Below are 11,905 nucleotides of genomic sequence, written 5' to 3' on the forward strand. Positions count from 1 at the left end.
AAAGCAGTTTGTTTTCTCGGGCTGGCTGTGTTAACACTGAGGGGAACATGCTTGCTCTCTTACGGGCAGCTGCTGCTGATGTAGCCTATGTAACTCTGGGTTTAGTCTCCAGTGCAGCACATCTGGCCTCATGTCATCGAGTGTTGGTCCCTGAACTAAAACGCATCCCGCGTGGAAGTCTCTGCTGTCACCGTGAGCACCGTTACATGGCTAACACGTGTGTAAGGAAGGGTTCGATCAAAGATTATAATTAAAAAAAAAACATTTTATTAAAACAAAATTGTTGGTTATGACAAATAAAGTTTCAAGCATAATTTGTTGTAAAATATCTACAACCATTCTGCTTCTTACTTTGCAAACACAAAAGTTATACAAGTTTCAAATTACAAGTCAGAGTGAAAGTCACTTTCTATATTTGTACACAGGCACACGGGGTCAGTTTACCACCTCACCACTAAACTCATCAGCATTAATGGTTCTTTGCCTACAAATTGTCCCGACCTGAAACTCTCCACACCGGGGGTACACAACAAATTAAGAAGTATATTTTACCCTAAAGAAGTTTGAACAGATGACTTATACAATGAAAACACTGCTATCTGGGGTATGTGATGTGTGAATGCATGGTACATCCAGCAATGTGCTCTACATTAGCAGAGCAAGGAAATGGGAAAACATTCAAAGAAAAGACAATACAGTAAGAAAAGGACCAGGAGCACAGAGAAACAAAGAGGTAGTGAAATAAAAACACTAACCAAGTAGTTATGAAAACTTGTGTATCTACCTACATACAGTAGAAGTCTTGACAAAGCATTTCAGATTGATGTTTACCGAATCAGTTGAAATATTTCTCAGGGCAGCAGCTGGTGAAGGCTGTGTATATACACACACACACACACACACACACACAATACTTGACTGCTTCATTTACTTTGAAATCTTCCTGAACACAGACCTGAGCACATGTGCATAACAAATGTACAGGTGAACATTTATGCGTTTTCAGACATGTATTACAAATGACTTGCTCCAATCTGGCAACCAACTCAGAGGCCTAACTGTAACAAAAGGTCATTTAATGCAACTCCAGCCGTGGATCGGGTGGTCATTAAACTGTCGTCGGATTTAAAAAAAGAAAGCCAGATCAATTTTACCCTGAGTGCTAGTCATACTTTCAAGTTCAGAAATCTACAGGTGGAGAGGAGGCCAGGTGGAGAGGTGGGGGCGACAGACAGACGATACTAAAGTAGGTGGTGGTTGAAAATGGGAATCCATTTCCACTTCATTTCTTCTGTTTAGATGGAGGTCTAAAGAGAGAGAGAAAGAAGAGCATGTTAATACATGAAACATTGCAGGAACTGAGGGTCTGGATGAATGTCTCAGCCTGTCACCACAACTCGACTATAGGAACATTAGTGGGAAGGGAAACTGCTAAACCTCAGCACAATGTCCATGTTGTTCTAAATTCACCATATCAATGTGTAACCCACTGTGTCCTGATTTAAATCCTACACGGGTCTGCCATTTCTCCTGCACTGCTGGGCTTCCCAAACATACTGCACTACTGTAGAAGATCATTTCAGGTTGGACACCAATTCCAAGAATGGACAAAGGTATTTGGTAGAGAAAAAAAGATGAATTCGAAAATCATCATCTCAACCCAGCTGGGTTAAGTGCCTTTAGTTCAATGTATTTTTTTGATCTGACGCTATGCAAATACAATTGAACAATGACATCCCTGGTGTACTCACTCCTACCTCCAGATCAAATGTTCAGGATTAAATCATTTAGATAAACTGGGCCATTATTTCTAACAATAGAAATGATGGCCCAACCTATACAAATTATCAACCTGGTGGCACTAAAGTAAATTTATTATTTGGGTGCCTAAATTTGAATTTTGACCATACATTTGTAAACAGTATAGTCAGTTAATGTATTAAACCATTTTGACTGTGAATGCAGACTTTTGAACAGTCCACCAGATGGAGTAAAGTGTTTGGCAACGCTGGCCTGAGAAGAGTGAAATACTTATGATAAACCTAAAAATGTATGAAGACTAACAATTTAACTGTGGACCTCTAACTGAGGAAGTCATAGATGTTCATAGGGTTAAACACCATATCGAAGTTCTACCTCTAAACTAGTTAAGAGCAAAATATATATGAATATTAATCAATAATTTCAGGAACAGGACAGATGGGAAAAGTAGTCAGGTTTGTTTTTTTTACACAATCTGTATCAGTGTGAGTGACTCTGTAAAGGGGGGGTGGTATGTTGGCATACCTGTAGATGCCCACCACCACAGCATGGTCCCTCTCATAGGGCTCCAGTGTGAGCTGCTCCTGTGGTTTCATGTTCTCAGAGCTCATCTTCTTCACCTCTGAGGCAAACACTGCCTCTGGAGCTGCTGTCGAGTCTATACAGTTGGCCTGTAGTAAGAAATAAACAGTTCACACAGTTGACAAAACATTCAGGGAACACTTGTACATGAAATTATATTATCAGCCTAATCCACAGCTGGGGAAGGGAGGGGACTGTGTCTACTCATTTCTTTAACAGATTCTAGCCATTTTCAGACACCAGTACCCCAAAAAATAGAGTCTAGACATTTTCCAGAGTTTAGAGGCGCCTAATTAGAGAATGCAGTAACCAGGACATAACATGAATTCTGTTGTGGTTTTGTTTACAGCATGTCAACACTGGCATTGACCCTTATCACCAAAGTCTCTCAAATCTCATTGTTTCGCTAAATCAAAATCTTAATCTGCATCTTCTGCTACACGTCTTCTCTATTTCATCCGAAAAGATTCTTTCAGTTTTGCATCTGTTGCATACTAGAAACGTCAACACACCATTTTGCTAGCTGTGAGTCTTTCCTGCTGTATTCAAACATTGGCTCGCTGATATTTTACGAGAAGCTATGTAAAATATCTTGAGTATCTGACTCAGACATTTGTGTATGGACCCTGAGGATAATTTCAGGGAAAAGAACCATATGTGACATTTACGTTAATTTGATGCCAAACTGCGTGGAACAGAGTTTGAAGTTTCTGTGACAATGTCCACATGACTTGCAGGAGATACTGTGAGAATGCGCATTGTTATTCTCATTCAGTGATGCTTTTCATGTTTTTTTCTTAAACAGTGTACCTGGAGCAAACTGAGTTAAAAGAGACCATCTGAAAATATATTACTTTATCCAGCAGATAAATACATAAACTTCTGATTGTGATAGGCAGCCTAACTGTGATTTTATAAACATATCAGGCGTTAACTGTCAAATAATGAATTTAACACATGCTAACTGGAGGTTGGACTTAATGTGCTGAAGGATGGAGAGCCTCCATCTGTCAGGGCAGTCATAGCTGTACCTTGATGGAGATAACGAAGTGTCCTCCGTTCTTGAGGAAGTTGTGAGCATTCAAAGCAACAATCCTTGTCTGGTCAGGCTGGGCAACATCAGCAAAAATCACATCTACCATGCCTAAAGAGAGAGCAAAGAGAGCGAGAGAGAGAGAGCATGAGTTTGTGCATACACAGCATCACTGTGACTTCAGATGTTGGAGAGAAGCCTGATGGCTGCATTCTCCTTCTCTTCACTGTCCATTGTGAATAAGCAGATGTATTAAGCTACATGACAAGTTCATGTGTGAATTATGTAGGTCATTCACTACAGAAAATGTTATTCCAACACTTCATGGCCCAGCAATGGATTTAGTAAGAACACTATCAATTTTAAGTATCATTAAAAAAGTATTTGAGAAGCAAACAATAAAACTGATTAAACATAGTTAACAGCAAAGAGTTCTGAGGTAACCTGGTGAAAAAACATTTGATTTACTAGATAGTCACCTTGTCGAGTGTACACACTTCAAATACAACACAGGTCAACTTTTTTTTTTAACTTAACAGATTGTCAGTAGAGTAAACTGAAGCTTTCAGTGTCACCAACTCATGTAAACAAATGGACTGTCATGCTGCTGTTTGTGTTGTGTCAGCAGACTGTATAGAGGTACAAATATGTGCACGTGTGACAGGATAATGTAAAACAAAAAATACCATTTCAGTGTATATTTAATAAAATCATGGTTATATTTATCACAGAAGTATTTTTAATACCTGCATGTAAATAAAACCCTTATCAGTTTGCTTTTTTGCCTGTTTCAAAAGATAATGAAAAACTTTTTCGTACCCCTCAAAACCTACAATGACATGTACTAACAAATAATGTAAAAGAGGGGTGTAAAGATGAACATAGCTTTCTCAAGTCTCATTCAACAACCTGAGTGTATCTGATGTCTCACATTGTATGTTTCTGACTGCTCAAACACTGTTAAACCAATTCAAAACATCTTGGAGTGTAGTTGTAACAGATTAGCATCCAGAACCTCACGTTCTGATGAAAGGACCAACAGAGGCTTACATTTGCTTTGACATGATAATGAAGTCAGTCTTCCTTCAATTTAAAATCGAGGACTCACAGACTGAACTAGAGGAACACCTAACACCTCTGAGGATGTGGTGACACCATGACAACTCATCCTATGCGGCTCAGGGGTACCTACCAACTAACATGCGGTATTTGTGTGGATGCCGAGCATCTTCGATGATCGGAATGATGTTGGTGCGTTTCTTTGCAACATTGAGAAGGTCACGACCTGATCGATGGGAAAACTCCACAGCGTAGACTAGTCCTTCCTGTAATACACAAGGCAAAAGTGACCAATGTAACCAAAAGCTTGTATGCACTTACTCTGGGAAAATATCATGACATTCATGCGAGTCTCAGCTTAATGACAACATTGCTTTAACTGGGCTTTCGTCTTTATCTTCAGATTCTATTAGTTACGCCCAATTTTATACATGTGAAAACTGTAAAGTGTAATAAAGGACATGTGTGGTATTATAGCAGTAACATTGGTATGTTGTCTAGCTTTGTGTCGTACTACTCTGTACTAATTAGGTCATTTTACGTGATGATCCACTGAGCATACAGTACTCACCGGTCCAACAATGTCAGAAACGTGGGACACTGTGGTGCCAGAGGCTGCTCCCAGGTACATGACCTTTGATCCAGGCTTGATATGGATCTGGTCCACTCCTCCCAAGATGGCTGCTGCCAGCTTGGAGCGGAACGGATTCCAGGCTCTGTACTCAATCTTCGTCTCTCCTTCCTGAAACAGAATGAATCCGAGCGTTACAGTCGTAGACATTGACAGATATTTTACCCATTATTTAACACAAAGTTTTATATGCAGTGCAGCAGAGGTCAGCTATTAAGAATCTAACGCATTATCAGTGTATGACATCCATTACCTAGGCACTGTGCTGCTGTCAATCAAAACCTTACCTCCACACTGATCCTCTTCTCTCCGTACACAGACTCTCCCACAACCATGTTCTTGGTCACCAGAGCATCTTCCTTCCCTCTGCTGATAAACACACCTGAGTGTACACACACACACACACACACACACACAGAGAGAGACAGAGAGAGAGTCAGTGTCTATTGAACAATACTTGTTGGTTTATCTATTTAGCCAGAAAGCAATTCCACAAACAGAAAAGGGACAGCAGTGTATCTATAGATTATCTACAGGTAGAGTTCAGCATTAATTTCTAATACAATATCAATTCCCACAAAGGAATAAAGGCCAGTGAACCTAATCTCAGCCTGAAAGTTGGCGACTAAACACCTAATCCAAGCAACAACAAATAATAATCCAGAACAATCTCTAAAAAAGTGTAATACAAACCTTCATGTCTGTGTGGCTCAACCAAGACCTTCCTCCCTGCTCCAAAGCCCCCTCGGCCGCCGCCCCTTGGTCCTCCTCTCCCTGCACCTCTTCCACCACCTCTCCCCCGAAATCCTCCACCTTCCGGGGACCTGAAACTACCTGAAAAACAGACATGCGAGTTGAGAAAGTCAGATCCATATTTTCTGAGATCATAGTGATACGGTGATTGCCTATGAGACAAAGCTCTGTCATTTCAGTCTGATGTACACCAACTTTATACATGTGTTCTCTAATGATTAACTAATCTTAAATCACTGAGGAAGCTGCTTTTACACCACATTTAATACCATAATAACTATAACAATGTGCATAATGTGATAATACACACAATAATGTTTAAAACCACCCCAACGGCCTCACCTCCTCTTCCTCCTCTGAATCCCCCTCGTCCTCCAAATCCTCCTCGGTCACCGAATCCCCCTCGGTCACCGAATCCACCTCTACCACCACGTCCTCCTCTTCCTCCTCGATCGCCACGAGGACTGAATCCTGGGGGGGAAAACACAGCCAGCAGAACCATGTTAGCGGAATTTGCACATCAGGAGGTTATTTACAGAGCCTATGCATGTACCCACCGGAGCTACTGTGCACCTATTGAAACTAGTATGTGGGAGCTACCAGATAAACATATGAAGTAAAAACTGATTGGTCTTTTTGTTATTCTCTTACATTGCTGGATGGTTAAGAGGGAAGATATCATAAAACAAGCCAAAATGAAACTTTCCTTGGTCATGTAGCAAAATACATCTTCCAAAAACCCTGTCTCTCCCCTCTATGCTGTTATCATCTTTGATCAGCAACTTAAATGTATTGCACACACACACACCTTTATTTTCCTGACTTATTATGGACAACGCCGTTGATGCATTAAATATTTGTAGTATTAAGTATTCCACTTGGTAGCTCCATTTTTGTATTTCTATCGACGTCCCCAGTCTGCTGTAGCATGATTATTTCCACCTTGTGATCAATAAAGTGCATCTCTGTAAATAAAAGGACTAACTCCAAGCTACCATGCAACGCTGAGGTAAATTGGAATCTTGAAACTTCTTTCTCTGCCACTAACTATATTCCACTCACAGGAGTAAAGTTGCTGCTGTGCCCTTCTAAATACAGATGTGAAATCTTAAGTTTCCAGTACACTGAGAAGGATCAGTGTGTGGAATGTACTGACATCTTGTGGTGACATTACACACTGCAATCGACTTAATAAAATAGAAAAACATGAAAGGCCTTTGGGAGCCAGTGTTTGGGAGTTCTGTGCATTTGTAGAAACATGGCAGACATGTGAAGGGCTCATTCTACACTAATGAAAACGTTCTCAGTTTCAGGTTATTTTACTCAACTACTGAAACTTTGAATATTATACCGATCAGCATTCTGAATGCTACACTGGATGAGAGCTGTGCTGTTTAATGGGGTGTTTCTGCATTGCTTTTTGAGTCGAAATTCATTTTTTAAGGTTGGTTGTTTGGTCAAAAGAAGAATCTGACGTTAATCTCCACCAAGAGGAAAGTGAGTCAGGAAGAGTTTCCTCCTCTGCTTGTAAACAACTCAAAGATGTGAGGCATCTGCACCATCCATGGAGGTAGATGATAGAGGCACTGTATGAATGTGTGTGAATGGCAATAACTCTGCTGTAAAGCACTCTGAGTCATCAAGACTAGAAAAGTACTGTTTATACAGGCCATTAAACATTGTGGAACAGCACGACACCAAACTGGACATAGTGGTACTGGGGGTGAAAATACTACCAATGTACCCATGACACGGGCACACACGACCAGCAGGAGGGCGGTTATTTAATGTGGAGGCCACTCGTGTGAAAGGTAGCAGTGTGTAGGACTGAAACGTACACAGATTACAACGTGAACCGACACACGTGGCCCCTGCGGGACGGCCCCTTGGCTCCATTTAAAAAAAACTCAGGGGCCGCATTGCTCTGCTTTATCTCAGGTGGCGGCCATGACCACATTGTATCTGCCTCTCAATGCTCACTGTTATAGACCGATCGCTGCTGTTTAACATGAGTTTCACTAGTTTGTGTAAACACCACGTGTGGCCACGGCACCACGATTCTTCCGGGGTCCTCCGCCTCGTGTACACACGGAGCCTCTCGCCGTGTCAGCGGGTAGAACACGGACCCGGCTCCGCTCCGGGCTCACGTGAGCGGGACCGTGACTGGTCCAAAGCCTCGTTGTGAATAACTGCAGGAGAACTCAGCCTCAAACACACGAGGTGACTCCATGTTGCGCGCTCTGCTTGTGTCGCACTAACCGTGGTGGGTGAAACTCAACACGTGTGCGCGGCGCGTCGCTGCTTCACGGTAACTCGCTACTTCAACTCGACGACCACCATCTTTTATATCACATGTGACGGAGCTAACGAGATAAAGCTTCCCCGGCGGCTGCTTCCCTCACATGCGGGCGGCTCGGTGAGGTTCAGGCAGCAGCGTGGCGGTGTAGGCCGCACGGACACAACTTCTGACCGGAGACCCGGGGCGGCACAGCGCGACAGGACGTGAAGATAATAACCCCCGACATGTTCGTACTGTACCTGGCCTCATGTTTCAGATGTGACGGGTTGAACCAGCGCTGTTCACTCAACTCTTCTGTCTTCGGACTCCGACTCGCTCTGATCACACTCACTGTGAGTATGAGCAGGACCACATGTGCGGGGCTCTTCTTTTGCTGCTGTTATTAGGGGACAGCAAACAACCCATCTACACTGTACCGCCACCTTCTGGACTGGAGTGCAACTCTTATTCACTTTCTTCTTATTCAAATGAATATCCGACATGCTGTAAACTGTAAAGCACAACACCGCCCTCCACAGACAACAACAGGATTCACTATAGTGATCATAATCATCATGATCATTGTTACAAGTTAAAGTGAAAAAATAAAAGCAGACAATAACAAACGATTGGGTTTATTTAATTTAAAATAATTAATCTTCAATTTGAAGATCACACAACAGAGCACAGAAAGAGAAATAACTACTTTCAAAAAATGTGTTTCAATTTTCTAAATAGGACAATACAAACAAAACAAAAGACACTTGGTTCACAAACACAGTCAATTACAGGTAAGACAACCCAGTCATTACAAAATGTAAAACAATACAACATTTGTGGTAGCAGAAATTCTTTATAAAGTATCAAACCTATGGCATTGTGAAGGAGATATGTGTCCTAAGATGAATTTCTTTTATTACAGACACTTTCTCTTATTACAAACACCATCCCACTGCTCATCTGTGATGTCTACATTCACTTCCTTTTCCAATAATTGCTTCAAATGAAGGGTACCACTATTACCATACTTTTTTATAGCATAATATTAAAAAAACTTATGGATTAACCTGCTTGTAAAAAGAAAAGATGTCTCTGTGATTTCAGAATAGTGTTGTGTCTCTCCTGACAAATCCCTTATTAGTAAATAATGGGGGGAAAAAACTGTTTTTTAAATTTTATATTATTGTATTACCTGGCTAAAGGACATTAATGTGGTTCCATCAAATAGGTTATCTTGTATTTTTAAAGAGGCCAGTAGAGTTAAGAAATGTTTACATTAATCTACCAGTAAATGTGACTCTTAGGACCCAGATCTGACTCCTTGAAAACATCTTTTTCACAGCAGCCATTTTGATATAGTAGGTAAACATAAGTGTTGGCATTACTGAAGGTTCAGAGCTTTAGTAACAGCCTTACCTACTATTTAAACTCAAAATGGCTGCTCTGAAAATGATCTTAACTTTATTTTCATCAGTTCTTACAAGAGTAAAAAAGCTTTAATGTTCCTTTGCAAATGGTAAAGAATTTGTTAGTTAAAAGTTTTTGTTACGTGTAAGTTAACACAGGGTCAATAGTACAATTAAAAGTGTGGACGATAAGGACAAGTCAGCTCAGTAGTCCAATTAAAACCAAAATTTAATTTAAATAAAACAGCTAAAGAGTTTAATATATATATATATTAAAAAAAAGTAAAATACAATAATGTAAAACAATACATTCAAGGATACAAGTGTAACATTCAAGGAAGTGTGAAACCAAAGTGACAACTGTAAACTGTATGGGAATAGGCCTATGTAAGTATAAGTTATTGCACATTTTCCAGAGATAAACAGATATGCAGAGGATTGTTGGATGTGAATTGACCATGTGTTAAGAAGCCTGATGGCCTGGTGATGAAAACGGATGAATCCACATTCAAATCAAATTTTATTTTGTCACAAATTTAATTTCCCTCGACCCCTGAGTACCCAAGTATCCACTGAAAGCTTACATGACAGACCATTTTCTCAAGCCCGAACAAGCAGCACCAAATCTCCTGCAGAAGGTCAAGGCAGCGCCTCGATGTTCCTTATCTCAGAGCAAACAAGACGGCTGCAGAGTCCAAGCAAAGGAAACTGTTGGGGCTTTGACCAGCTCTATCCACCACATGGCCCATAAAATTACCAGTAGCTCAGCTGAATAAACTAATAAATGATCAGATGGGTGGATGCTCTTCTGGAATCAGAATCAAGGTGTATTGCCAGGTAGGTTTTCACATACAAGGAATGAGGAATATGCTGTGGTGTGTGTTTGAGAATGTCCGGAGGGTCTCTGGAGTTCAGCGCATGTCTGAAAGCAGCTTTATATTGTGAGGTACAGCTGAGTGGGTAACATTCAAACAGGATACAAGACAAACGGGAGTAAATCTCTGATACATGAGATTTCAAGTAAGAGATCACACACACACACCCTCCATTGTGTTGTTACAAGTGCCACCATTTTGGACATGCAGTAGCTAAATGCAGAGGGACTAGAAGATGTGGAAAATGTGGAGGGAACCATGATTTTACTCAATGTCAAGCTGAGCAAACCAGTAAAACCACATTGGCCTCCTACAGGGAGTGTGAATATGATGAGCTGTGTCCGAAATCACTCACCACTCAGTTTGCCATTTCATGGTGCCGTCCTGTAGTGGACTCATGTATCCCACAATGCATCATGAAACGTAAAGAAATATGAATACCATCATGCATTGCGCTAATGTGGAATGAAAGAAAAATGACCTACATCAATCATGAAGAATGTTGCAAAGGCTGCGTCACATAGACATACACAGACAGCAGTACTGTGTAAAATAATGGCCACTGATTCATGCCCTGATCCATGATTCAGAGATAAAGAAAACCCAGATAAATAAAGGAGTGGTAGCAGTGTTACTTGAAGTAGAGAAGGCATATGATATGTTATGGAAGGAGGGCCTTATTATAGAACGTCATGAAGCTGCAATACGAGGGCACTTATTTCATTGGATTCAAGACATTTGGATAATTAGGTTGGGGATGCTTCTTTCAATTGCACAGGCATAAACAATGGGACACCAGAGGGTAGTGTAAATAGCCCAGTTATAATTAACATCATAATATGTCTTTCAAAACTTTGGGGCAGGGTTTAGTCCCTCTTTGTTTGCAGATGATGGAGTAACCTGGAAAAGAGGCAAAAACAAGCAGAAGCAGAGAGAATGCAGGAAGCCCTAAAAAAAGCTGACATTGGGTTTTAAGATATCAGTAGAAAAAAAAACATTATATAAAAGAACTGAATGTCACGATTTACTTCTGTATGTGCATCCAATTGAAAAAAGTAAAAGACATTTTGATGGAGCAAAAAAAATATTTTTGTGGTGAAAAGGTAATAAATGTAAAGTGGTCCTTTTCATGAAGTTTGTTTGGTGTTGACCAGGAACACAGTCAATGACTTACAGAACAATGATAATCTCAAGATTAGACCATGAGTGTTTATGTTGTGGAACAGCCTCTAAGCTCTCAAGAGATTTGATGTTTTGCAGGTAAAAACACAGAGAATGTGATGCGGGGCCTTCTGTACCACCCCCATTCCAGCTTTACTTGTAGAATAGGGAGAAACTCCACGAGGAGAACCTAATTAAACTAAAGTTCTGAAGGATGGGGGAGAGCAAACCTGAGGAAGGAGTGTTTCCTTTTTTAGATAATAAAGAGATGAAAAGGCTGGTGTTGTGAGAGGTAGTTCACTGGCCTATTGTACATCCACTCCAGAAATAGACCTGACAGCTGTGTGTCAGAAAATATCATAAGCC

At 40.7% G+C, this 11,905-nt stretch overlaps 1 protein-coding gene across 1 annotated transcript; it reads right to left on the reverse strand.

Annotated features, from left to right (window-relative positions):
• Positions 1 to 244: 244 nt before the first annotated feature.
• On the reverse strand, positions 245 to 8,515 carry fbl (fibrillarin). The gene is made up of 9 exons (XM_035164576.2): positions 8,358 to 8,515; positions 6,162 to 6,290; positions 5,760 to 5,900; positions 5,354 to 5,448; positions 5,007 to 5,177; positions 4,569 to 4,701; positions 3,375 to 3,487; positions 2,287 to 2,432; positions 245 to 1,307 (listed from the first exon to the last, which is right to left on the reverse strand). Exons 1-9 carry the CDS (start codon positions 8,365 to 8,367, stop codon positions 1,283 to 1,285), a joined length of 963 nt encoding a protein of 320 aa, XP_035020467.1. The 5' UTR covers positions 8,368 to 8,515; the 3' UTR covers positions 245 to 1,282.
• Between the last annotated feature and the right edge of the window lie 3,390 nt (positions 8,516 to 11,905).

Source organism: Hippoglossus stenolepis, chromosome 8 (assembly GCF_022539355.2).
Source record: "Hippoglossus stenolepis isolate QCI-W04-F060 chromosome 8, HSTE1.2, whole genome shotgun sequence".
In the NCBI taxonomy this organism is placed as follows: Eukaryota; Metazoa; Chordata; class Actinopteri; order Pleuronectiformes; family Pleuronectidae; genus Hippoglossus; species Hippoglossus stenolepis.